Source organism: Electrophorus electricus, chromosome 1 (genome assembly GCF_041902795.1).
Source record: "Electrophorus electricus isolate QZ-2024a chromosome 1, ASM4190279v1, whole genome shotgun sequence".
In the NCBI taxonomy this organism is placed as follows: domain Eukaryota; kingdom Metazoa; phylum Chordata; class Actinopteri; order Gymnotiformes; family Gymnotidae; genus Electrophorus; species Electrophorus electricus.
The window spans coordinates 36,961,806-36,988,990 of NC_137497.1; the positions used below are offsets into that span (position 1 = coordinate 36,961,806).

General features: G+C 38.8%; 1 protein-coding gene across 2 annotated transcripts; it reads left to right on the forward strand.

Moving 5' to 3' along the window:
* On the forward strand, positions 1-25,195 carry vipr2 (vasoactive intestinal peptide receptor 2). Of its 2 annotated transcripts, XM_081718492.1 has the most exons (13): positions 1-418; positions 5,788-5,890; positions 11,215-11,322; positions 13,966-14,057; positions 18,485-18,582; positions 18,936-19,074; positions 19,303-19,453; positions 20,550-20,610; positions 20,800-20,869; positions 21,388-21,479; positions 22,242-22,386; positions 22,479-22,520; positions 22,679-25,195. In XM_081718492.1, exons 1-13 carry the CDS (start codon positions 371-373, stop codon positions 22,850-22,852), a joined length of 1,323 nt encoding a protein of 440 aa, XP_081574618.1. In that variant the 5' UTR covers positions 1-370; the 3' UTR covers positions 22,853-25,195. The 2 variants fall into 2 exon arrangements, with proteins under 2 accessions (XP_081574618.1, XP_081574625.1); XM_081718499.1 differs by lacking the exon at positions 13,966-14,057 and having other exon boundaries at positions 19,307-19,453.
* The last annotated feature ends 1,990 nt before the right edge of the window (positions 25,196-27,185 follow it).

A 27,185-nucleotide genomic window follows, 5' to 3' on the forward strand; every position in this document is an offset into this window, starting at 1 on the left:
TCCCCCAGACCCATTTGATTCTTGGGTTGGGAGATAGTTACTGTATTTTGCTAGTTTATAGGCGAGACTAGAGGTATGCGCTTTAGACGTTGAGTAGCGAAAGGAGGAGTAGCTACAACAGTTGCCACTGAATCAATTGTTCTTAGTTGACAGCCGCACTCGTCAACAGCGGGGTCACTCTGGAGGACGTGTATCGCTCTCACGCTTTTCCTCACGGATAATGATCTTGCTTTTTTTTATTTTTTATTTTATTTTTTTTAGATCTGTCTGTTTAAAATGATCTTGATTTATGGATTGGAATGAACAACATTTAAACATCTTACGAATTCATCTGGGAACAGAAGCCATTTAGAGTCCGCGGCAGTAAAACATGTATCGCATTCACTATCTTCTTCTTATAGTTTGGCTGTCGTGTTTGGTAAGTTACCTTTCATTGTACAGTGTTCAATGGCCGTGGGTTTAAGGTATTTCTAAGCTTTATATAGCTTGTATTAATATTTCACGTATGTGACAGGACATGAAGTTTACCAGGAATGCAAGAAGCGTGTTTGTAATCAAGACTTAATCAAGGACAAGTCATAATTTCAATGGAATGAAGTGAATTCATTTCTAGATTGAATTGAGATAGTTTGTCAAATGTTCTGGGAATTTTCGTGAGTATTCCGCACATTTTATTGTGCCCACGTCGTGCGTACTTTCAGTTAGTTCCCATCTGCTTACACACAACCAAATTACTTATTTCATATGACGAAAGGAACTCACCAAAGACCCTTGAGTTGCTGCTAACAGGGCTGTTATGGTTGTGGTGTGTAAGGGGAACTGTACTTGAAACGCGGATTTTTAGGTGTTTCAGAAAAGTTCTCAGTGACCATATCATAGATTAGCATTCCCTTGCCCAAGCGGCTGGGGTTCAGCACAAGGTTTTGGTTCCAATTGTAAAGTAAAAGGCAGTCTGCTTCTCCCGTCTTTTCTTTTAGTGTTAATACTCTTAATGATCTACAACACGGAACCTGTTCAGTGTACATAAATCGGGGCTGTTGTTCTGAACATGACAAAACGTATTCTAATGACATCAAAAGATTTATAATGCCATAGCTGCTGAATAAAATTAGTCATATATCTTACACGGCTTTAAATATATTCACACAGCCTGCAGTAGTTTTATATTTTGCTAAGTTCTAAGAAACATTTCCTATTAATGTTGTCAAAATGTTCTTTGAAAGTTTTGTGCTTTTGACATTCTCTTGGTAATGATGTCCCGTCGATCATGAGCAAACTGCAGAATGTTATTGGTTTTGTTTGGGTTTGGATCAATATTTTGGTGGGGTTTTTTGCGCTGTATTAATGTTCTTTCTGTGTTTGTGTGAGAAGACGATTTCATTATGTTCTCAAATGTTTCTTTAAATACAGAAAACAGTGCACCAGTATACAAAATATGCCAGCTTTTAAATTATTTTACCAGCAAAAATTTCATCGTGAAGTTCTTCAAAGCATGCGAACAATGTTATGTTGTGGCTACAACCATATTTTGGCAAATTTTCCAAATTACTTAGGAATGTTGCAAATACTGTAAGGATTTTGATATGGTAACCAATTAAGCATCATCACATATCATTTCATCAAGTTTCATGAATGACTCAGGTGACAACCAACCTAACAAATAAACCTGCTGATACAAATTTGCTATGAACATGCTGCTATAGTAGCCATTAGCTATTAGCAAATGTGATTTTGGAAATTTAACATTCAAAAATGCTGCAGTTCCAGCTAAGTGGCAGACAATGTAGAATACATGTGAAGGCCATATTTAAATGAGCCAAACAGGAACTCTGCACATGGTGTAGATATGCAAATATATTGATTTAACTTATGCAAAGTGCTTTCAGTTGCACATACATTATCTGCTACATTATCTAATAGCTTACTGGCCTTCTCCAACTGAAGTAAAGCACTTTCTTATATGGCCATACAGTACGTCCCAGTGGGAAAGACTTAGAACAACTGCACAAGTGCACCAAACTGCAGAACATATCTGTGATCCATTACTCTCTCTCTCCTGTTTGCATAACCACACACTCGCTTTTTATCATCAGTTGACTAGTTTGCATTTTGAAGATAATGTGCTGATACTGAGCTTTAAATATGACTTACCTTTTCTTTTTTACATATGTGGCATTGACAAGTCGAAAGTTTAAACCCAACTTTAGAGTTCACATGTACTGGGGATATGCTGTATGTCTTTCATATAGCATGGCTGTCCACAGATTTGAAGGACTAGGCCCTGAAATTAGATTTCTTTACATTTTATCTTGATCCATAGCTCAAAGGGTATCTCCCCATATGGAAGATGTAATTCACTGATTCTCCAGTGAGTCTAACAAAAAATAGATGAGCAAGGGTTTTTACACAGGAATAAATTGTTTTATATAGAATAACTTCAGGCTCTATTAGAATTCAGTGCAAGTCCATTTTCATAAATTGTAAACTAATCGTTATTACGATTCAGGCGTTTTGACACAAGCTCTCCTGTCAATCAGCGTGTAGGACATAAACCCTGTAAGAGAAGATTAAAATCCCTAAATGAAAGTCCGAACTGTCGTGAGTGCAATTGCCAACATTTTTGTCTCATCTATGTCTCAGTTCAGGACATTATAAGAGAGTGAATGTGGCTTTAGTTTGTCCTTGTAGTGATAAGTAAGTGCGGGTAGGGTGACTCTGCGTGCTAAATGAGGGGGTCAAGTGTCCATCTGGGACAGAAGGTTTCCACAGACCACCAAGCCATTCAGGCTCCTCTCTTATTCCTGCAGCTATTCACTGTTACAGGAGGATTATCCACTGCATTAAACACCTCTCCATTATTTTTTATAAGGCTGAGAGTTAATCCACATAAAAGTGGGCTGTAAATCCAAATTATCTAATGTTCATAAAAGAGATACTAGCACGTTATTTGTACAGTATGTTGAGTTCGCTAACAGCTGTTGCAGAAGCAGTGAATACTCACCTAGAGTGATAGCATGGATACCCATAGTATGTTACTAATATGTCAGTTTTCTTCATCGAGCTATAGCTATTCTATTATTCTAAAAACAGTGTGTGCTAGGGGTGACTTATAGCAGAACCTAGAAATAGAATTATTGTGCTCATGTTTAAAATGTGTTTATAATATTTGTTTAAAAAAATTAACTGCTAATGAATATGAAATTTGTTGTCCAGATTTTATTAAATTTGGTAGAATATTATCCTGTATAAACTATGCATTAAACATTTGGATATCTCTAAAACTGAGTCCTTCTGGTCTCCTTGTGGCCTAGGACTGAACCCCAAACTGTGATGCAATGAGTTCTTGGATAATGCGATTACCAGTAGGTAGGGATTAGCCTCCCTTTTCAACTCCCTTTACCATGATACTAGTCCTCATCTTACATTGAAGTATTTCCCAAGTGAGTTGACAAGTTCCATTTTAGAAGTTCTACCTTTTTTTATGATTGCAGAATATTTGAGCAGCATCCACCTTATAGCACACAGAATATTAAGGCGATATGAAAACATTCCTTGTTACACTGCACAGCAAAATAAAACCAGCTGTAAATTTGTCTTTGCTAAGGGTTTTATCTGATAATTGATAACTAGCAAATTCATACACAGCAGAATATAAGATATAACAACAAAAGATAATTTTCTCTGATAAACACCATGACAAGTTTATTTTTCTAGTTAAAATCATAGCACATGGGTAAGGATCTAAATGCTTCGTCCATTGCCTCTGAGAGGATCGTTGCTGTTTTGGCATATGTTAAGCAGCAACACACTGTGCCTATATATGCCACAAAAGTAATTAAAAGTGCTGAAAAATTAGACACTAATGATTATTTTAGGAGCGAATGAACAGTCTATTAAAGGTCATCTGTGAGCAGAGATCCACTGTTTTTTTGTTTTTTTTCCCCCTGTGGCATTTTGGCAGTTGCTGGTGGGGGATTTAGAAGTATGTGTGTGTGTGTGTGTGTAAAAACGTGTGTAGAAGTGGATATGTGTGTGTGTAGAAGTGTCTGCAGAAAACAGATTGAGATACATAGGCAGAGCAAGAGCAGGGAGGATGAGGGCTGCTACACTGCTACACTGGAAAGGAAACAAGATCACACCTCTAAAGGCTGCTGCTCGCCGGCCCACAGCCAAGCATGTGTTTCAGTAGCTCACGTCTGGAGTCATGCCTTCAAACCGGCAGCATTTATGAGGACACCTTTATTGACATATTGAGTACCTCCCCCAAAACCCTCAATGCTTTGATATTTTGTAGGTAAAGTCATCAGTTATGTGTGTAAAGACCTATCTGTGTGTGTATTTCTGTTTTTTATATTAAAATTGTAACCACCGTTATGCATGACCTGTCATTCTAATGATGTTTCTGCAGTTGCTAAAATTTAGTTCTCCTAACAAACCATTTAAACCCATGTTTCCCTGATGATAAGTCAGTATTTGGGCTTGCATGAATCATTTTAATGGTGGTGTTACTGGAAAAATAAGGATGGCAGGGATTATGACATTTTTCAAAATGATCTTATAAAACACAAAATGGACACAGTCAAAATAAAATGCAAAACTGCATTCATGACGCACTGACATTTGTGACATTCAGGACCCAGTTTCTATTTAATTTCAATAGAACTTCAATAAATGCTTTTAAAGTTTTTTTTTCCTCTTCAGAAATATTAAGTCAGAATCATTTTAACTAACACTATCACTGTCACTGTTATAATTTCATTCTGAAATGGGTTACAAGGATGGTAAACAAAACAGTATTTTTATTATTTTTTTTACAATAGTACAATAATTAGTGGGTAATTCAATTAATTATAACTCACATGCATTTATGCACTATTTAATTAATCATTCTCTTCTGGAGTAATGCATAACAGAATTACTAATAAGGTTTGCATTATATCTTCACCCTCAATACCTTCTTATCTACATGCTGAATAAACACTCTAATGCATGGATTGTGCTTCTCAATGTAAAATGAGTTTGTTTTGGAAGAGATGAGATAAACACACAAGATGAACATTGACAGATTGGGGGTGGGGTGGGGTGGTATCTAATTCAGTCTGTTTCAGAGAAATGTCCATATGTATATTGTCTGGGAAAAACCTGATGCTAATGACATTCTGTCTTTCTCTCTCTCACACACACATGTCTGTTAATGAGTTCACAACAGGGACCTTTAGGTCAGATACAGCTGGAGTATCTTAATGCTGAGAGCTGTACTCTTTAAAGAAGACTGCATGTGTCTGGCCCAGATTCAAGGTGTTTGAAACTTGTGTATTTCTGGATCCAAACTACTCCATAAACCAAATACTTTATGGTGTTAATTTTTCACATTTATGCTGTCAAGATTTTGCAGGACTTCTCGAAATACCCCTGATACTAGTCACATTCATTTCTCAGAGGAAATTGGGGGTTGTGTGCTCTTTATGATTGCTCTTTGATCAGCTCAGCACTGTAGTGAACCATTTCACCATGTCATCACCTGCCTGCTGATCCCCAGCTTTGAATGCTGTCAACAGCAAAGGATGTTTAACTGCACAGGAAGTACTCTAAGCAGTAAGAGCTTTTAATGGAAAAAAAAAAAAACACGCCTGCCTTGTCTTCGCCGAACAGCTTCGCAGAACCCAGATTTAGGTTGAAAAGTTGACAGTGTATTTCAAAATATGCCACACCTGCCATCTCTCTTATCTAAGCTTAATGTGAAGGATGGAGTCGCGAGAGATATGTAACGGCGTTTCCTCTCCGCAGGTCAGCGGGAGACACCCGACGTGTCACTTCCTGTTTGAGGTGCAGCTGGCGGAGAAGGAATGCCAAGCCAAGCTGGAGGAGGAGTTGGTGCTGGACTCCAGAGGTACTGCAGGTGTCAATGAGCTGACACATGAATTTTATGTCATATTGTTGATCAACATTTTGAGACCACTTCTAAATAGTTGCACAGCAAATCCAAGCCCCACTGTCATAGCATGGGTGCTCCAGGCTAGAGTGCTGGGCATTTCTTTAGCCAGTCATGTCAATCAGCTCAGATCAGCAGCTTTCTCCGCTCTCAAAACATAAAGTTTGAAACAACATCATGTTATAGTCATATTATAACCTATGATTGTTTTTTCACCATAACTTATAAGTTATTTATGAAACAATTCATATCATTATATTGCATTGTTTTTGTTGGTATGCACAATTGTTGTTGCTGCTCTGCTCAAATGTTTTTTATTTATCATGTCATGGGTCCTTTGTTAAGGATTTAAATGTGACTGAGTTACTAATTTATTAGGCTAAATCACTGAGTCATATGAATGAAAATGTAAAAACTTCAGTGCAGTTAGTCTGTATTCCATTCTAGATGCAACACATCTTGGGTTGGTTGTCCTTATTTGGCAAGGGATAAGATTTGCTGTTACCACTGTCCTCTGAGATTCTAGGAAAATCTCACTGTCTTTCATTACAAATGCCTTCATAACTGAGATCTCTGTAAAATTAGATTATCAAGTATGTGAGTTAAACATATTCAATATAGTTTGTTCTTTTCAGATATCTATTATTTCTCAGTTGAACTCAAGACCCATTACAGTACAGCTAAAACAAATTTGAGTTAAACATATGTTTCATAATTTTTTTTAAGATTTGAATCTAAACCTAATATATTGATGTCAAGTTTCACTTAATGCACTAGATGCACTACTAATGAGAATGTTACAGGATCTAACTATTACACTTAAAATATATTTATGTGAAAAGGTTAAGTACAACATGTGTCCTTCAGTCTGAGTTGGTTTCCATCGTTCATGTAAACGAGCTGGTAATCTGAATTTGTCCTACCTTGTTGAAATATTCTACCGTAACATACAGAGCATATGTAGTATGAAGGAGGCATACAGAGCGATATGGAATGTACACCAAATAAAGTAGTTTTATGATTTTTAATGTTTCCATAAATATAAAATGAACATCAAAAAGCAAACAAGAGTGGCTTGTAGGCATATAACTTGCAGAGTTAAAGAAAGTTGAATTAATATTATGAATACAATAAAGGTTCACAAATGTGTAGAGTAATTATGATTTATCTAGAAAAAAACTCATGGTACCCCTTGGTAATTCTAAACATTAGTTATCATAAATCAACAGAGGACTGGCTCAAACAACCGACTCATTTAAGATGACACACCACTAAAACCCAAACCAAAGCAGCATCACAGTATCTCCTGCCACCTTGCTTGCTTAGGTTTTATTATTTGTCTTTTATGGACCACATGCCAGGGAGTAATTCCAGAAAATGGTTTAATAAACTTTAAACTTAACCTTGAACTCTGAGTTGACCCAGCATACTGAGAGTTATCAGCTCCAGAACAGCCATTTAGCATTTCACTGCATGAACTGAGTCAACTCTAAGTAGATTGAGTTTAACTGAAGCACACTCATTGTTAACTTCAAAATCTATTTTCAAATGACAGGTAGCAGTGGTGGCTTAAGGGAAGCCTACACCAAGAGACGACCAAGTGGCAGGGATCATATACAGAAAAATATGCAAGGCACATGAGCTAGACATGCTCAAGTAGAAATGAGAAGAACTGCAGAGAGTGGAGTGGAGAATGACAAAGTTAGAATCCTGTGGGACCTCCAGACCCAGACAGATAAGCAGCTAGTGGTGAACCAACCAGACACTGTGTTAGTGGACAAGATGCAGAAAACAGCCCTGCTAATAGGTGTGGCAGTGCCAAGTGATGGAATCATCCAAAGGAAGGAGTAAGAGAAGTTAGAAGAACACCAGAGACTGAAAGAATAAATTGAGAGTGAAAGCTTGACACCAAGGTTGTCCCAGTGGTGACAGACGCACTTGGTGCTGGAAGAGTAACAATGTCAATCTCAGTCCAATAGTGGGCAGCTATTGACCTGCTTTTATAATTGGTGTACTGAGGTTAAATTGTCTTTACCAGTTTCTTCAAGGAGGGTGTTGGATAAGTGCACCTTTGTCACATAGAGCAGAAAATGAAGAAGGCAGACAGCTGAATAAAGTGAAAAACTGATGTTGAAATATGTTGTGTTCCCGTGAATTGTTGGGTCACAAAATAACATCTGTGAACCATGCCTATATGTGTTACACTATAACAGTGTGCACAAAACTAATATTGTTTAATAATATTATAAATATTGTGTCCTCAATACTCTCAAGACCACACTCATACAGAAGTGTTTTGTGAATTTTTCTAATTCCACACAAATGATTAGTAGCACAGTAAATCAGAGCCATGGATCTGATGTGGGGGCTCATAGATTCTTTGCATATAAGGCCATTGTTCCTGTGTGGACTGTAGCCAGAGAAGCTAAATTAGTTTTAACTCCCTCTCACCCCTTGGGATCTTATGTTCCTTACCTGTCAGGCTTTGTGGGATCATGTTTGATCTTCAAACAGGCCAACATGTACAAGAGACTGCTGGAACAAGGGATTTTATCTTGCTCTACAGGTGCCGGCCACTATACACACTCATGCTGGCTTGACTTTTAAAGCGAGGGCACTTCTATATTTCCACAGGGTTGAAGTGTCACACACAAGGCCTGGAGTAGTGCTTCCTAATGTCTGATTATGAGCATCACCCTGTAATTGCATCTGTAAAACACAGTTAAAAGAAGAGTAAAAAGACCAAATATATTTGAGTGGAATACTAAAGATTATTGTATAAGTTATTTTTACAATCAGTTAAGATAAAAGTAAGGTTTCGAAAGGCAGAATGAAATCCATTGTGGACCTTCTTCCTCCTCTGTAGAGAACATCTGAGCCACTACCTTCTCAATTCATTGTTGTTGTCTGTATGGATATATTAATGATTAAACCCTTGTTTGATATGCTAGAACATAATACAGTGAGCACCAATGCAGTCTGCAATTACTGTTATCTGTTCTTTTGTTAAGAAGAAGGAGGTAGTTTTAATTCATGCTACAGTCTTGTCAGCACTTCGCTGTCTAAAAGTTATTTGTTAGGGGAAAAATATTATTAAAAAAATGTTTTTATGAACCTCATGTTTTGGTGAGACTTTATTTACTTGTGTGGATTATTTCATTGTCAGTTGGCCCAGAGAACACTAACACTTGTCTGGTATGTTTGCAGTTCTGTAAACAGCTCTGGAGTACAGAAGAGGATGCAAGAAATGGAACTTTGCTCGAAATATTTGGGCTACTTATTGTGTAACATGTACATGCTGTGGCATTCCAAAACGAGGCTGTCGAGGATGCGGTCACCATCTGATCTTTCTAAGATTCCACCTGATCTGTCTGAGATTCCAGTCCCCATCAGTAAAGTGTCCCATAGCGAAGTGTTTTCACTGGCTTCAGGCTCCTAAAGCCACTTCATTTTCAGTACAAATAAACTGAGTAAGAGAAGAAATATTTTATGCTACTTAGGAAAGTACAACTAACAGTATTTTATGCTACTTAGGAAAGTACAACTGGCTGCATTAAATTTATGCTACTCAGGAAAGTATAACTTACTGTTATATTTACTCTGTTTTCTGTATCTTAAAGGTCTGCATGTTTAAAAACATGTGCAAACTTCTCAAGCCCTGTAACAAATGCCCAGACTTATCTACTCACAGGATTTCTCACTGGAATTTCTTACATTTTTCCTTACTTTTTTTTTTTTTTTTTACTAAAACAGCACGTTTTTAATATTTTGTGGGTTTGCCTTGATGAATATGCATTTCTACTTAAGGGTACAAAATATAGGGAGGTCTCAATGCAAAAAGGATCATTTAACACCTGCAAGGCATTTTACCAAGCTTGCAATGTGGATACCAAGTGTACATTAATACGACTGCATGGCAGGTACCAATCTTTTTGCAGCTGTTGTCATCGTGATGGAGAAACTTTGGGAAAAGACAATAGGTAGATGTCGAGAGCAGGTTATTCAAAACTGTGTCAAGAGGCCAAAATAATGAAAATACTTCATTATACCATGAATTACATTTTTTTTTGGATATGCCATTTTGGTTTTATTTCATGTTAAATTTGCTTTTGTACTTCTACTGTCTTCTCCTAGACTATGCCAACTTCCTCAGTTGTTCTTCTGTTTTGTCTAAAGTTTATTTAATGTTTTCACCCTGAAACATTTTTGCTTTTTGTCTGTTCATCTAAGAACTCTAACCCTAACCTTATCAGTATCTCAAATTTTATTTCTATTTCAGTTTGTTTCCAAGAGATCTCTTTGAAATGTGAACTCACCATGGCCATCAAGACCATTTAGCTCACACAAAACTCTCAAATAGTCTTTGGACATAATGGCATTCAGTCAAGTTTTGCTTGTAATTCTCTAGCAAAATTCCCTTTAACTAGACATAGAATTTATTGGACTGCCCATGCAAATCAGTACTCTTTATTTAGGATCTTAATAAATCAAAGCGTCTATCCCTTACTCACTATAAATGCCCTTATGCAGCGATGCGAGCTTAACCACTTGCATCCCTCGTTTATGTCTACCTAGTGGATTGCCTCCAATAAAAGTTCCACTATTAAACAGCAGGGAATAAATGGCACTGTAATCCTTGGCTTTTTGCTCCTTGTAAAAGGTCATCAGCTCTTGAATGCCATGCAGGGCTTTACTTGTTCTATGTGATGGATGGCTGTGTTATGGTGCTCTCAGTTTCTGGGTCCACCGCATGCTGTTTATGTTCAGACCCTGGCGTTGCACTCAGAGGCGATCAGTAAGAGAAGAGCTGTATCTAGCTCATGCACCCTAGGTTAACCTGCACCAAGGGAAGGGTGACAGCATGCTCCGCTCTTGGTGTTTGAGAGAAGGTCTGAGTGCTTCTCTGTACCATTTATATTATTGGTACTGTTGGTACTATTGAATAGGTTATATGAGCAATAATGTGTTTTTTTTTTTAATGAACCAGTTATTTGAGTAAACATGAAACATGATCTGTTATGAATCCTAGAGACTGCTTGCCTGTTACATAATCATCCAGACACATTTTGCTGATGTTTGGAACGTGCTGACCCCTTCTTTCACAGGGCGGTTGAATGAGTGAAGGTCTTATCTTCAACTGCTGCTCCCCCAGGGTCATTCCGCAGGCTGCATGGTGAATTTCTCACGGCCCAGATGCTGTCATTCTCTGGGTTGTTGGTTCATAGCTGGATTCAGAAATCAGTGCCCTTTGCTGACTGGATCATGTTTTTTTTTCTCCACAGGCTGTCAAGGCACATGGGACAACATTTCTTGCTGGCACCATGCAGAGGTCGGGGATGTGGTTGTCAATGCCTGCCCGGGAGCACTGAAAAACCTCTTCGGCAGAGACGGTAATACTGCAGGACCGCCATGACGAGAGCGTCAGCAGGGGCGCATCCATGGAGATTGCACTGCATGCAGCAATCCAAACTCCTCATGTAACATATCACCCAATTCTTCACTAGTGGCTGAAGTTTTTTACACACACACACACAGGTACATAACTAAACTATATTCGGGACAACTTGTGCTTTTTTTATGTGTGAGTATGTGTTTGTGTGTGAGAATGAAAGTGAGAGATGAAGCGTGTAAATGGGGAAATAGGGTCATCCAAGCCTGGTGAGGAGCATGCTCTGGGAATGTAGCCTGTATTATTGGAACACACTACCGTCATTTGAGTTTGAATCTCCCACTTCTGTGGGAGACCTGGCAAGAAACCAAAAACAAAACAAAAATCGGTTGACATTTTAGATTTATATTATAATTGGACATAGTTATAGGATGAAGTGGAGTGAAGTTTTGATGTTATCTGGATGATTTCAGTCTCCTATATTAAGGGAAGTGTTTTAGCGGCTCTCAGAACCTTGCAGACAGAGCAGAGGAAGTCCATCATTGGCATTAGTGCTCCACTGTGTGCCTGGGACTGTTGGGCCCTACTTTAAGAGAGTAGTGATGTGCTGTGTCTCCAAGGCCAGCTATGCCTGTGTTGGCTGCTCCACTTCCAGAAGCTAGACTCCATGTGCAAGGGACTTAGGCCTGTGTGGGCTAGAAGAGCTCTCCTCTCCTCTCCAGGCTGACCTCACATGTACTTCAGTGTAGTACCAAAGAGTTCCCGTGAAGGAGGCAAGACTCCCTGGAATGCTCTGCTGAGTGCCTCTTTGTATCTGTGGATGTGGGTGGGGGCTTTTGCCTGTTTGGCTTTTCTCTTTGTATTTATGAATCTGTATTTATGATTGAGCAGGTGTGTGTGTGTGTGTGTGTGTGTGTGTGTGTGTGTGTGTGTGTGTGTGTGTGTGTGTGTTTGTGTGTGTGTGTGTGCCTGTGTGTGTTTGTGAGTGTGTGAGATGTGTATATTCACTTCCATTTGTTTGCATGAGCATGGAGTGTGTGTGTGTGTGTGTGTGTGTGTGTGCATGCATGTGTGATTATTCATGATTAATGTTTTATGGTGGTCTGATACTAAAATAAACAGCCATGCATTCGTAGGGAGTTTACATTCTTCACTTTCTATGTGTGCTTTACAGCCAGATGTTACTGCACTCCCTTTATGTCCACCTCCCCTGACATGCCATGAAACATTTAGCCCTCTCAGCCTCTCAGCCTGGAGCTCTAGATATATAGTGTTTACCTGTCTAGTAGGGAGTAGGGAGTCTCTGGTGACTTCATCAGATTTATATTCTCTTGGAGAATGGACTGTTTTATTATACAGTAGTGAATTGGTTAAAAGACCATTGCATAGTTATTAGGTTTGTCACATCACTTATTTAGAAGTCTGAGATAGCTCCTCACCCCTCAAGAAATGTACTTCACTCTAGCTAAGTAATTTTTATTGTGAGTTTGTCATAGGGTATTACAATATTTTATTATGAGTTGGCTACATAGAAAAATGCTCAGTATACTTTTATTGTTTCTGGCAGACACCATTGTCATCGCTGAAGTTTGTATAATGTATAATTTGTCTGCCAGCTCTGCCAATGTAGGTATGAAGGCAGCTATTTATGGAACATCCTGTGTAGGAGGCAAATGTTTTGTTACTGATGCTGTTAGCAAGCCTACATGATGCAGGGTGCACAATCATAGAAGGCTTCACAAACTCTTTGAAGAAGGCTCCTTAGTATTTTGTATCTCTCCCTTGACTCTCTGTCCCTGTGCAGTGGCGTGTGGACATGTATGAGTGAGATCTCAATAATCCTATTGATGGTGATGATGAAAAATACAATTTTTGATATGCTAAGACTGAGGCTACCAAAAGTGAGAGGACAATATATGAATGGCACTTAGCTGAAAGCATGCACCCCCCAGAATAAATAGACCGGAGAGTGCTCACACTTGGGACCACATCATCATCTGTATGAATGATATACTTTACATACATGCTAATAGAAACCCTAACTTGCACGTACACCCAGTAGGCGTCCAATTAGAGCTTTTAGTCCATCTGTTGCAATACACACTTCATGATAGTCATCCATTAGCTCTTAATCGATGGTTTCTGACTGCAGGACCACTGCTGCTTGGACGTTTTAACCACTCCCAGGACAGCAGTGACACCACCAAGTGTAAAACCTCCGCTGTGCCTGATCAACATGTAGCACCCTTAACCATATACAACCACGTCAGGATTAATGCTGTGTTGAAAATTGTCCACCACCCAAATAATATCCAGTGAGCTGTAGTCATATGCGATGAACAGACTAGGTTGACGAGTCCTGCATGCCAACTGGGTGGGGTACAGCCTGTAATTGTACACTTATAAAATGTAACAATAAGGCACAGGTGCCAAATTAAGTGGCCACAGAGAGTTGATCCAACTTAGTTGTTTCTAAACAAGCTGCTAATAAGCACATGCTACACTATTTGATGTTTTAGTAACTGATGGTCTGCTGTGTTAGTCACATTTTTTTAAACAATGACATTTTCTTTTTTTCAGTGTTTCTGTTGCAGTTGCCCTTCTGAGTAAATCAAAGTCATCTCATGCAGTTCTTGTATTTTAGGAAACATTAGCAGGAACTGTACGGCCAGCGGCTGGTCGGAAGTGTATCCCAGCATCCGCAGTGTCTGCTATTCTGACTACAAGCCCAGCAAGGTGAGTGGGACCAGAGCAGAAACTCTTAGGATCATTATTTTGGCTGGTGACAGGCATTCATCCTTGGGATAAATATGTATCACCTGGACTTTGTGTCTGGCATGATGGTTGTGAGATTGGTTAACTCAGCAAGATACCTTAGAAAATAAGAATCCCTTCTGTTTGATGGGTGGTCTCTGTGCTCCACAGAGTGAGTGCCTTGCTGTCTGGAGCCTCAGGGCTCTCACACATCTCTGTCCGAACCACTCAGGCTGCTTTTGTGTGTGTGTGTGTTTGTGTACCAGTGATAAAGTGAGAGAAAGAGATTTTAATTATAGATTTTAACTATTTTTATGGTCTGCCCACCAATTGCAGTGTTATGTTTCTTCCAAAAATACCTGCAATATGGAAGCAAAAGTGAGTGAGTATACATTATATAAGCAAAACAAGACTTAACAATAACAGACTCAAAGAGCAAAAGTAGCTTATTCTCATCTTTAAGAGCAGAAGCTAAAAGAGCGCTAAGTGTTTGGTTTACATATTTTGCAGCTATTTAGACCTCATAAGAATTGCCCGTTCCATGTTACTGCTTTCCGGTAGTGCAGCTGATGAGCAGCGGGTAAATCGTAAAGGCAGAGACAAGCCACTGAACTGGAAAGGAAAGACACTTTTCAGGAAGTGAACTGCAAGGAAGCGGCAATGTCAGGCATGCCCTCCAGAGTGAAGGCCCGAGCAGCTGGACTGACTGTTAACCTGTTAAGGTAGTGGTTCACATACTCCTACTTTGTGGGCACAGATACACAGGCAAAAATACAATTATTATGAATAGTAAAGGGCTGGCATCAACCACTTGATGAAATTCTGAAAAATGCTCTAGCACAAACCATACTCACATAAGACTTCAAATTGGGAACCCTTCTTGTTACTGGTACTATATTATTTTCAAGACCTAGTTGGAAAAAAAAAACTGCTTATATTTTCATTATTAATTCATTTAAATGAATAGTGCTTTAATCTGGGCTGAAGTTACAGAGGAGAGAAAATATTCTTGTGGGTTTTATGTGTTGTAATTATTAGTACATTTTCAGTGGACAAATAAAGAATTATCAAAATTTTGCAAGAACCCAATGATTACTGATTGAAAATGTTCTGTTTTCCTAGATGTGTGTGGAGAGCAGTATCAAGGAACATTATGATCAGGCTGAGACTGTGTTTTTATGGGAGAAGAACCACACACTTTTTCTTGCACTGAAAGTTTTCATACAAATTTAGTGCAAGGTGGCTATCAAAAAACAGTAATTCTCAATTCATGTGATAATTCATTTCTAACATGAAGATATTCCTGCTTAACGGGCAGCTTTGTGTGGGTATTCTTTATAGCAGCTCAGAGTTTGCTTTGACTGCTTCAGGGGATATGCTGTGTGTTGGGCAGGGAAGTTTTCTCAAGATGATGCTGAGGATCAGATTACACACCTTGTGTCTTCCAGTCGGTGGTGGGAAACGTGCAATGTCTCTCATGCAGGTGGGAGAGGGTGAAAACCTGGTGGGCCTGCTGTAGATGCAAGAAGAGCCCATGGTTTATGCTTGAGTCATCTTGGGAATTGAATTTGTTTTAAAATAGATTTAATGAACAACAAACAATAACAACAACTTGCTTAAAGTAAACTTTTTTTGGCAGTACAGCGATGAACCCTGCTTTCAGAATTCCCTCTGGATCCTATGCATTATGTACTATTATGTCATCTCCCGTGCTGATAAACATAGTAGTGAGTTGTTTTTGTTTTTTTTTGCTGTTTTATTGTGATTGATCAGTGGAAGCTTTATGTCAGTCCTTTAAGGCTCTAGATAGGGTGTGATTGGTACAGCATAGTAGGTCAGTCTAATTCCTACTGTTCAAGTCAGAGAGAAAATCAAAGCACCATCACTGACTTGATTCCTCATTACCTCTCACTGAAACCTAGTCCTACAAGTGTCCCAGTGATCTGCATGATTTTGGGTGTCCCAAATCTTTAGTTTAATGAACATAAGGCAACACTAGCAGTTATTAACTTTTATCCAATAATAGGCACCAGATGGTGCTAAATGATATTAAATGATACAATAGGCCTACTGTAAAACAACTGAATTAAGGTAAAGTATTAATACAAATTATGAATATGATAAATATCCACATTATAAAGACAAATTCTGAATGAACAAAGTAAATAAATAAATGTTTGATCAGAAAATGAATCTGAGTGCTCTGACTCGTTTTGGTCTAGTCTGATTCCATATGAAGTCTGAGTTGAGCCAAAAAGATCAGGACTCAAGTTCAACTTAGTTGTTCAACTAAGTTCAAGTCTGAGTCCTGCAAATGCGTTCTATGCCACTAGATTTGTGACTGGAAAAAAGCAAGTGACAGGTTTATAAGCACTGTAGAAAGTGACAGCCTTTATAAGCATTGTAGGAAACATTTGCCATTGCCACCATTTCAGAGTAGTGGTATGACCCGGCAGTGACCTCAGATATGAATAACGCAACGCCTATATTGGAAGAAAATGAAAAAAAAAAAAAGTCTGACTTGGTCCTTGACTGAAGTCACTGCAGAAGTTATTTTGTTTCATGTTTTTTTTTTTTGGAAAGCTCATAATCACTGCTAGTGCCATGAAATACATCCTGTGGAATAAACCGTTCCATGTGAGCGTTTTGTGTTAGGACCGCGTTAATAAGGAAATGCACTTTTGACCTCCCTAAAAACACTGCAGGACTGTTGCCAATCTTGAGTTTTGGGATAGTAGCCAGATGCTTCCCTGACGTTATTATTTGTGATATGGAGCAGTAAGTTGCTTTTCATTCTGTACATGTGATGGGGGGCAAATTTAACATCAGAACAATTTCTTGATGAAGTGTGTCATGGGCAGTGAAGGCAGATTCTGTTCTTTTCAGGAATCCTCTCTTTGAAATTAGTATTGATGACACAGGGTTTTGCTGCCCCAAGGTTTTGGTTTTTTTGGGGGGCCGGGGGGAGTATAGGCTGACCTCCATCATTCCAAGCAGTTGTGTATCACTGTGCACTCCCATTTTAGAGAAATGACAATAAGCTTATCGATGAATTAAACCATGCATTGATCCTTTAACCTTGGCATATTGATCCTGTTTGTAAAGGCGATGTAGACTCATTTTTAATGGAAAATATAGATCGCTGGATGCATGTGCATGTTCATTAGCCCTATTTATATATCACATATTGCCTTGAGAGGGGACAGTATATCCTAAGGCCTGAGTTAGCTATCCAGCAGCTCAACAGGCAGGTACACAAGCATGCCTTTTAAACTTCAGGGATTCATGCTATTTTGCCATAAGAAGCTGTCAAACTGCTGCTGACCTTTCACAGGACACACTCTTGTTTTAATGTCCTCTTATTATGAGATTATCCAGACACTTTCCATGGGCATCCCCAAAAATACATTCCAAGAGGCTCCTTGATATTCTTCTGCCAACATAAGTGTCTGTCTGAAAAAGGAAATGGTCCCACTTCCCCACCGAACCTTTCCTGACTGGAGTAAAGTGGTTCCTGCTTCAATACCGTTGTTTTGCTGTAACCCAGTTAACCTTTAGGTCACCTCACTGAAGAATGTCCAAATATTTTAATTCTTTGTGAAATATTGTGGCCCATTACTGGTTTAACTGAACATGGTATTTTAGTTTTAATGTGACATTATATCAAAAGGTTATTGGATCCTGACTACTAATGGTAGCTAATTTGAACCAGTATGTTCACCTTGGTGACAGTGAATATTGTTAAGCATCATCATATGTGTGTCTGTGTTTTTATATCTATCTGTCCATTTAAAATACTATACAGATATACTGTTAGCCTTGTTAAAGCTTGAAAGCAAACAGAGCCAAAACATTAGTCCTTTAAATAACACAAGTACTTATAAACAAGAAAGGTATGCAGCAACTAAGCTGTTCTATAAAAGCTAATTGCCGATGCATGGAATGTTGTTAGCTTGATGTCCACATCAGAAATGTTAGTTAAGCTAAGCTGTGTCTGGATGTGCCAGGTTGTGTGTAAGGCTAGAAGAATGCTTTTTATGGAGGACGCTCATATCTGAGCTCCATCATACCCCTGTCCAACCACACTGTCTGCCCTGCTCAGAATTTCTGTGGCTATCAGTCCAGTGTTTCATCATCAGAGAAGTGAATGCATGTCCCCTGTCTGTTTGTGTGGGTGAAGGGTGAAGAGGTCCCTCACAATGTTTATGCAGGCTGTTTTTCTTTTCTTTTTTTTTCTTGCCATAAATGTCTATTTACAGTTTATTTATAGCTGTGAAGGTCCTGGCCAGGACAGAGCAGAGAGAAGAGATGGGTTTTGTCTTTCGATGAATAAGCACATCCCTTATTCGTAGCTACCAAAAGCAAAAGCTGACTTGTGTTGGTAACTCTGTGTTCTTCTGATTTACCAGCTGATGTTCTACACTGTGGTGAAAACCCTGTACACGCTGGGCCACAGCCTCTCTCTCATTGCTCTTATTACTGGAAGTGCAATCCTGTGTCTCTTCAGGTACAAAATAAGCCCTCCCTCACACAAACATGACCTTACCCTTACTGCCATGTTTAATGCTCCGTGTGAATGGACAGCTTTGGCAGATATTAACTGCAATCATTAAAAGAATTGAGTTTGGTTATATTTTTGGGAAGACCATAATTCAGAGTTTGGGACAGTAAAAACATTACGCTTGGTGTTCTGTTTTGTCTTGATAGTGTTTATATGACTGTGAGGCTGAAATATTCACATAAAAGCTGGGAGGCGGACACAATGAGAATTGCCTAATATTTAAGTGGTTTGGCTTTGTGAAGGAATTATCATGTTTAAAGAACAAATGGGTTTGCTGAACATGTTCCCCATCTCTGCAGAAAGCTCCACTGCACCAGGAACTACATCCATCTAAACCTGTTCTTCTCCTTCATCCTGAGAGCCATCGCTGTGTTGGTCAAGGATGCCATCTTGTTTTCTCACAACGAGAATATGGAGTGTCACAAACTTCCCTCATTGGTGAGCTGTTGGTGCCCAGGGAACATCCCACCAAAACCTCCAAAAACATAAGTTTAAACCCTTTGCAATGGCTATTTTTAAGTTACTTATATGGTCAGTGGAATGTGCCTTTACTATTGCTAATACATTAGCTTTACCTTTGAGACAAAGTACCAGACCATAAATGAGTGTAGTAGATGTGGAATAAATCTGTTTAAAAGATGGCTGTGTTTTGTCCCTGTTCTCCAGACAGGGTGCAAGGTCAGCCTGATATTTTTTAACTACTTCATTATGGCTAATTTCTTCTGGCTTCTGGTGGAGGGCCTGTACCTGCACACCCTGCTGATGGTGTTCTTCTCCGAGAACCGGCACTTTGTGGTCTATCTCCTCATCGGATGGGGTTTGTCTCACTTCCCTTGTTCAGAGAAACTGCTGTCTCATATTGTCCTCATTCTTCCTCATCACAACATATGTGATTTAATTTATGGCTATCTATTGCATGGGACCATTCAAGATTTTTGGCTATTTGCCTAGAACAAAGCTAAACAAAACTGTTGGGGCATGTTATGTTGTAAGACTTGATTCTGAATTCTATTTTTTGCTATCACTAACAGATATTGATGTCTTTAATTATTATGTTGAGTTTTTGTGGGAAGTGCTCTTTTAGCAAAATTTACGAAAGCGCTTTCACAAGCCAGCATTATTTGGTTAGCTTTCCTCTCAATAGTCATCATGATACAATGAAACAAACTGCAACTAAGGCAAGTCATGTCCACGTGTACAAACCTAAACAAGCATGTATAACCTTTTCTGCTGCACTTTGCTTTTGCCCATTCCAAGCCCTTCCCTTATAAAGGAAGCTCCGGATATGACAGTGCATAACTGGACAGCCCATCACTGGCTTTTCTCACTGCACTTTTACTGCATTGTGCATTGAAATATCTTTGTGGTTGACTGTCTCAATGGGCCAGAGCCTCTGTCAAGACGACAAATGAAGGGAGAGTGACTACAATTCAGTCAGCTTGTTTGTGCCTAAGGACTGAGGCAGAACTTTGGCTCATGGCAGTCATCCCATTAACACCTCATTAACATTCTCTTTCATCATTGACAATGATAATAAACAATCTCACTTTTTTTTTTATGTTTACCAGGGTTTTCTCCCCTAACACAACCAGTACAAACTCCTTTTCAAATCTAGGTTGCTCTGCTGAAAATCAAGCCACTTTCCCTGCCAAGATCTGGACAGTGATATACTCCCTTAATTTCATTCTAAACTCAACATCATAATAAACCTCAGGATGAGCAATTATTGCATTGGTGAAACCAAAACCCTTACTTATCCCTTATGAAACATGCAGAGTCTTATGGAGTCTGATCACTAAGAAAATAACTTGCTTATATTTATGCTCCTAAATGTACATACATTATAGAAAAGGAACTGTTATGATGTTTCCCTTTCTCTAAAGCTGCTGATAATTGATCTCCCTCTCTGCTAGGAATCCCTACAGTCGGTGTGATAGCATGGATCATTTGCAGGATATATCTGGAGGACATAGGGTGAGTGGAGTTGCTCCAATTTTCTAACGCATAACTCACATGGGACACTCAATATAGAACATCAAGCCGTTAGGGCCAAAAACAGAGAAACAAAGCCCCTTGCTTTGATCAGAAAATGGAAAATACATGTCGACTCTGTATTTCTATTATGATTATAAGTGGTGAATTTTCTTCCCCTTTTTTGAGCAGATGCTGGGAGAGAAATGAGGCTGCAATTCCCAGTAGGGTGATCAATTGGCCAATCATGGCCTCCGTCATAGTAAGTGTGACCCTTTTCACACATGTTCTAAGTGATAAGGCTCGTATGAGTGCACTCAAGAGGAATAGGAGCGTTTTCTGCAGGTCTCCTCAGCTTGAGTCGTTCATGATGAATGCCAAGAATAGCTGAATCATATGTAATCTAGGCCAGTGTGATGCCTGTCAGCTGAGCAGCGGGATGCTTGGAGCATGTGCTCGTCAGGGAGAGAGGAGAAGGAGGAGCAGTACCGTCCATCCCCCGCCCCCTTCTTTCCGGGTGTGTTGCATTGAAATCGCTGTTACCCTGGATTCTGGTGTGACATTTTCATGTTACATGAATCCACATGGGAGGGAGAGAGAGTGCTGCTCTGCTAATGGACGGGACAGCTTTTGGGTCTGATTATTATGAAATGCTCTGTGGACAACATTGTGAAAACTCTGTTTCACTCTTTGATATTAAAATGGTAACATGTTGACAAGGACAACATTTCTCTAGCCTTAAAATATTGATCCAGCCTTTCTCTTTTTGTCTTTGCTCAGATTAACTTCATTCTGTTCATCAGCATCATTCGGATCTTGGTGCAGAAGCTGAGGTGTCCTGATGTGGGAGGGAATGACCAGTCCCAGTACAGGTAGTATATTGTAGGCCAAGATATCATTGCAGGTAGTGTATCATTGATCAAAATCTCAGTGCAGGTAAAACATTATTTGCTGCCCTCTTAGTGTTACAGGGAAAACACATGTTTGCCTTTAAGACCTCTTCCTACAGTACTCTCTCTCTCTCTGTTTCATTCTCTCTGTCTCTCTCTCACTCTTTCTAACTCACTCACTAACATATTGACTCTCTCTCTCTCTCTCTCTCTCTCTCTCTCTCTCTCTCTCTCTCTCTCTCACACACACACACACACACACACACACACACACACACACACACACAAATAAACCCCTTACATTTTTCCTTATTGTGCATTCATGGCAAAAGTTGCACTGTCCTGCTTTGACTGGTGAATCGAAGAATGGAAAATTGCCATGCCTTGTTTCAGTAGATGTTTCTGACTTTTTTTTGTTGTTGTAGATTGCTGAATGTGTTTGAATGTCTCACTGCTGAAATATTTATTTGTGTGTTTTTGTACCACTCTGAGCCATCATTCTGCAATGCAGGCTCTGAGAACTACTAATGTATAAAGGGAAGGGTTGCACTGCCTGGCACCTTCACAAATGCTTTATGTCATTTTCCAAGTTGGGATTTAATTTTTTTGTAGTTTTTCACCCACTTTTGAACAATTTACCGTGAAACATTATGACAAATTCTGTAGAATCCTGCTTTTTTTGTAGTGTCTGCACAATATTTTCCTTCCTATTGAATCTCCTGCTTGTTTGTTCTATTTTTTTAGGAGGCTGGCAAAATCAACGCTGTTGTTAATCCCACTTTTTGGGATTAACTATGTTGTGTTTGTGTACATGAAAGAGGAGACTGAAAATGATACATTCGAAGCCAAATACAAAATATTCTTTGACCTTGGCTTTGGCTCTTTTCAGGTACTGATCTTATGTGTGTATTTCAGGAATGCTGTCCATAAATTTTATTTTGTGATTCATAAAATCCATATATCTCCATGCTTTTTCCACAGGGACTGGTTGTTGCCATTTTATATTGCTTTCTGAATAGTGAGGTGAGAAAGGCCTTCTGAACAGCAATTTCTACTTTATAGATCAATGCATCTAATCCAACTACATTTTTGTAATGTAAGTGTTTCCTGTGTAATGCTTTGTGGCATCACAGCCCAGGCACTGAGTGTTTTGTATGTATGTGTGGGTGTGCATGTTTCAGGTCCAGACTGAACTGAAGAGGAAGTGGCTGAGCGTGTGTCTGAAACGTTACATTAGCCGAGACTATCGGCTGCACAGCTCGTCCATGTCCAGAAGTGGCATGGACCACACAGCACCTTTCCATCGCAACTCCAGAGCCCAGTCCTTTCTGCAGACTGAAACTACCGTAGTGTGAGATTGTCCACACACACACACACACACACACACACACACACACACACACACACACACACACACACACACACACACACACACATGCTCATGCTCAAATACACATACGCACATGCACACACACTCAGGCTCAAACACACGCGTGTGGGCATGCACACACACACACACGCACACACACACACACACACACACACACACACATACACACACACACACACACACACACACACACATACATACACACACACACACACACACACACACACACACACACACACACACACACACACACATACCTCTTAACTATGTTTAGGAAGAACAGCTGGAGCAACTGCACAGGAAACACCACATAAATGGCCTACTGGACTGTCTAGTAGTGGGAATGTAATGTTTTACCAACATAAATTACAACAGTTGGTGTTAATGCCAAATCATGTTTTTTAATGTTTTTTAAACCAAATCTTGATGTCTACTTACAGTTTGACAGTACTGGACCAACATACAGGGTGTTTAAAAAGATAAAATGTCTGTAAGGAAGCTTTGGTAAGGAGACAAGGACCGATTACATCAGTTCTGATGTATGAGAACCCCCACATTTAATTTTATATTTACAATGATTGCAAATAACTTATTTCAGCTCTTACAACTTGTAAACATAGAAAGATGTCATGGTTCCAAACGCTTTAATTCAAAAGCTTTTCTTTATTAGTACAGCACATGCGTTATATCAGACAGTACTTCAAGTACAGTACTTATGACCTTGTAAGTATTTCCTGACTCCTGGATCTTTTTATGGATGGCCAGGGAGTTAGACACAGAACAGAGGCTTGACATAGAAGCCTTACACATTGCTTTTCCCATGCTCTGTGGATCTCTAGCATAACACAGGGACTTTAAAGCCCTGGAACACAAGCTCTAATGTTTCAGGTCTAAAGCTTGAATGGAAGCTGTTGTTCCTCTTCTTGCCAGGCTTGTAGTGGTGTTGGGATCATTGGGAATTTTTATTGGCAAACATTTTCGTATCACCTCTCTTTTTCGATGAAGCCTTATGTTTCAGTCCCGTGACCACGAGACGTTTCTCGCAGGAGAGGACACTGCATTTATTCTTCTCAACTGGAGACAGGGAAGAAGCATAGACCCAAAGACCCCGTCATGTGCATGGATCAGAATCTCACTGTTGAAAAAGGATGGGACCACCTGTAATATGTAAACTCTAACAAGAGTGTTAATATTTTTATTGTTGATGTGTGGATAATTTGATCCAAGGCGACGCTATAAATGAGTGCCCAGCTCCTGGAGACTCTAGAGATCTGCCATCCTGCAGTTCTAATATTCAGGTGTTAATATTCAGATTGATTAACCAGATAAAGTTTTAAAGATAAAGTTAGGGTGATAAATCTCAAGAAATGCCACCATTGCTGCAGATGTTTGAATTATGTTTAACTGTCTGGTAATAATAGCTTTAATAATAATTATAGGCAATCGCAATTTTAATGCTCACAGTATTTATAACTGATACTAACACCCTAATACTGGAATTAATGCTATTTTACATTAAATTTTCCGCACAGTATCTTGATATCTGAACATCCAAATGAATTGTCACCTAATCTGGTAAGCAAAGTGAAAGTAGCATGGTTCGTCAGTCACTTTTTATTTATTTCACTTCACAATAGCATTGTCTGTAGATGGAGAACTGACATGAATCTTACTTGTGAACTAGTTTTGTTCTTTTCACAACAGGTCTATGTATAAATCACTGCATATGAATGGCCTTCATTACTGCAAAACTTCTAAATTGTTTGATACCTGTACTCATGTGATATCTTGTATTGTGCTTTGCTATGCTATAATATAACAATTGGAAACATATTGTTTAATCAATCTTTACAGATAATATTGTTCAAAGGAAGGACCCACATTAAAATAAGTGTCTGTAGACTTTCGATATGTTGGTAAGACATTAATGAACTGCACTGCATTGTAGTTGAGGTCACCATATCATCTTCATGTATAGAGTTCTTTGGCTCATGGTTTTATGCATTCATTTCAAACGTATTCTTTATGATGTCTGTCAGGTGGACAGTTGTGTGCCGTGGTAGACACTTCAGTATGTACAAAAGGACATTATCAAAATATATGTCGAGAGAGTAATTGGCAATGTACGTAGGGTTAAAAGTAGATATCCTGCAAAATTTTAGGTAACTGTAACAGTTACTGTTAAAATCGTTCTTTAAGGGGGATGAGAATTCTGTTCATGGACAAGGTTGATGTGCCATGACAAACATGTTTATGTATAAATACCCTGTGGAATGAATTGGAATGAACAATATGATTTAAACATTTACTACTTCTTATAGTTTTTCTTGAACTATTAATCCCTTTCATTTTTTTGAATCAGGTGTGTTACATTTGAGTTAGAACTAAAAACCTCAAGGACAATGGTTGGAGGTCCGGTTTTACAGACTTTGTGTTGCAAATGAAAAAATACCTTTAGCATTTATTGTAACAACTGAAAATGAAAGTTAATTAGTGGAATATTGTTGAACAAGCATTAATGAACACCATGATTTTGCTGCTTAAAGTAGAATTTACAGTAGCCAGGAGTTACTGAAGGAAAAAACTTAAACAATTTAGTGCTGGTCTACGGAGCCAGCATATATATTACAAATAAAAAGGTAGAAAAGAAAAAAAGTATTTTGTAAATATTTTGGATACAAATTCAGCAAGTTCCACACATACTAAACAAATCACATTGGGTGCCTTACCATTTGTAAATTACGTCTGTTTTGAAAGATCTTTTCACTGTTCTAGATTTTTAAAATGACTAGAAATAGGATGGTACTGTGTGAATGGGAGTGCCGGAAGCGTTAAAGCACATTTGTATGTTGCGTCTCTCGGAGAGAATTTCAAGCACTCGGGAGAGAAACATTAAGGATGAGGCGGGCTAATATTTAACTGTTATTTTGTGGAGATGAATTTCATCAATTAATGTCGCGTTTTTACACTGTCGAAAACTAAGGAAACTAAACTGTCGAGTTGCTCCGCTTGACCGCGCCGAGGCCAGTTTTGGATCGTTATACACGTGGCCCAGGTGGGCAGCTTCACTCGGTATTAGTTTATATACACTTTACTCCTAAAACCTTTACACATATGTAGGACCCTACCAAATTCACAGCCGTGGAAATCACGTCACGTACCATGAAATACGCTCAATTTTCTCATTAAATACCATATTTTCTGTGAAATGCAGAATAATCGGCGAAATCGTTTATTTTTTTTATTATTATTATTTTTTTATTTTTTTTTTTTAAATCTCTGCGAGACCCAAGGAAGGCCGTATCTTTACGTGCTTACCACTCAGGCATTAAGGCTATAAGCTTAGCAAGGCAGGGTAGCTTAGTGAGGCTATATTATTTAATAAATGATATTAATTTTGCATTTGTCTTATAATTTGTGAAATACTTAATTTTTGAGAAACTAAAATGAAACCAACATTTCCTATGAATTTAGTAGGGCCGTAAACATGGGCCTACAGCTATGTTCTTCACAGCATGTCGGTTAGAGACCAGACCTACCAAGCTGTGCACCTGGCAGCCTAGACCAGTTTAATTTTTTTAATCATATTCTGTTAAGGACACGCTAGGCGGTCACCATTCCTAACAAGACACCCCATTCTATGACTAAGAATTGTTTACTTCCTGAGCACTTGGTGCTATTGGAAAATTCTGGGGTCACCTGTAAGTAAGTAAAATCTCTCCAGATGATTGATGCTTATTTGTTTAAATAGCACTGTTTGCATCCCATATCAGTACTGAAACGATCTGTCCTCGTCCTCTGATCCTTTTATGTTTGCTCTTTGTCTTTTTATGTTGTGTGTATTGGTGATTAGTGTGTAAACAGTACACTCCTAAGTGTTAAAAGGTAATATTTCCTTTGAACTTACTTTTGTTATTGTATATATGTTTTAAAAGCATATATACCGTTATAAAATGTTATAAAAGCATAATTATAGTCATAATTAATTTTTATGCAGCCATACTCCAGTCTCTCCTTATCCCTTAGTTAAACATGCTGTTTCTGTTATTGGGCTTTTAAGAGATCTATGATGTATATTTCTGTTCTGATTGTCTGTCCTGTATTATACTTCATTCAAAAATCACTCAGAGCTGAAACATACCTGAGAACTACAATGTTAATGGATAAGACTAAATTGCTGTATTCTAATTCTAAGATGTATACTGAAGTGGTGGAGATATGTAAATTAGTTTGTTCTTGTGACATTAGAGAAACAGTGATTTCAGAATAGGCTGTTTTTACACCTTAGATTCCATATT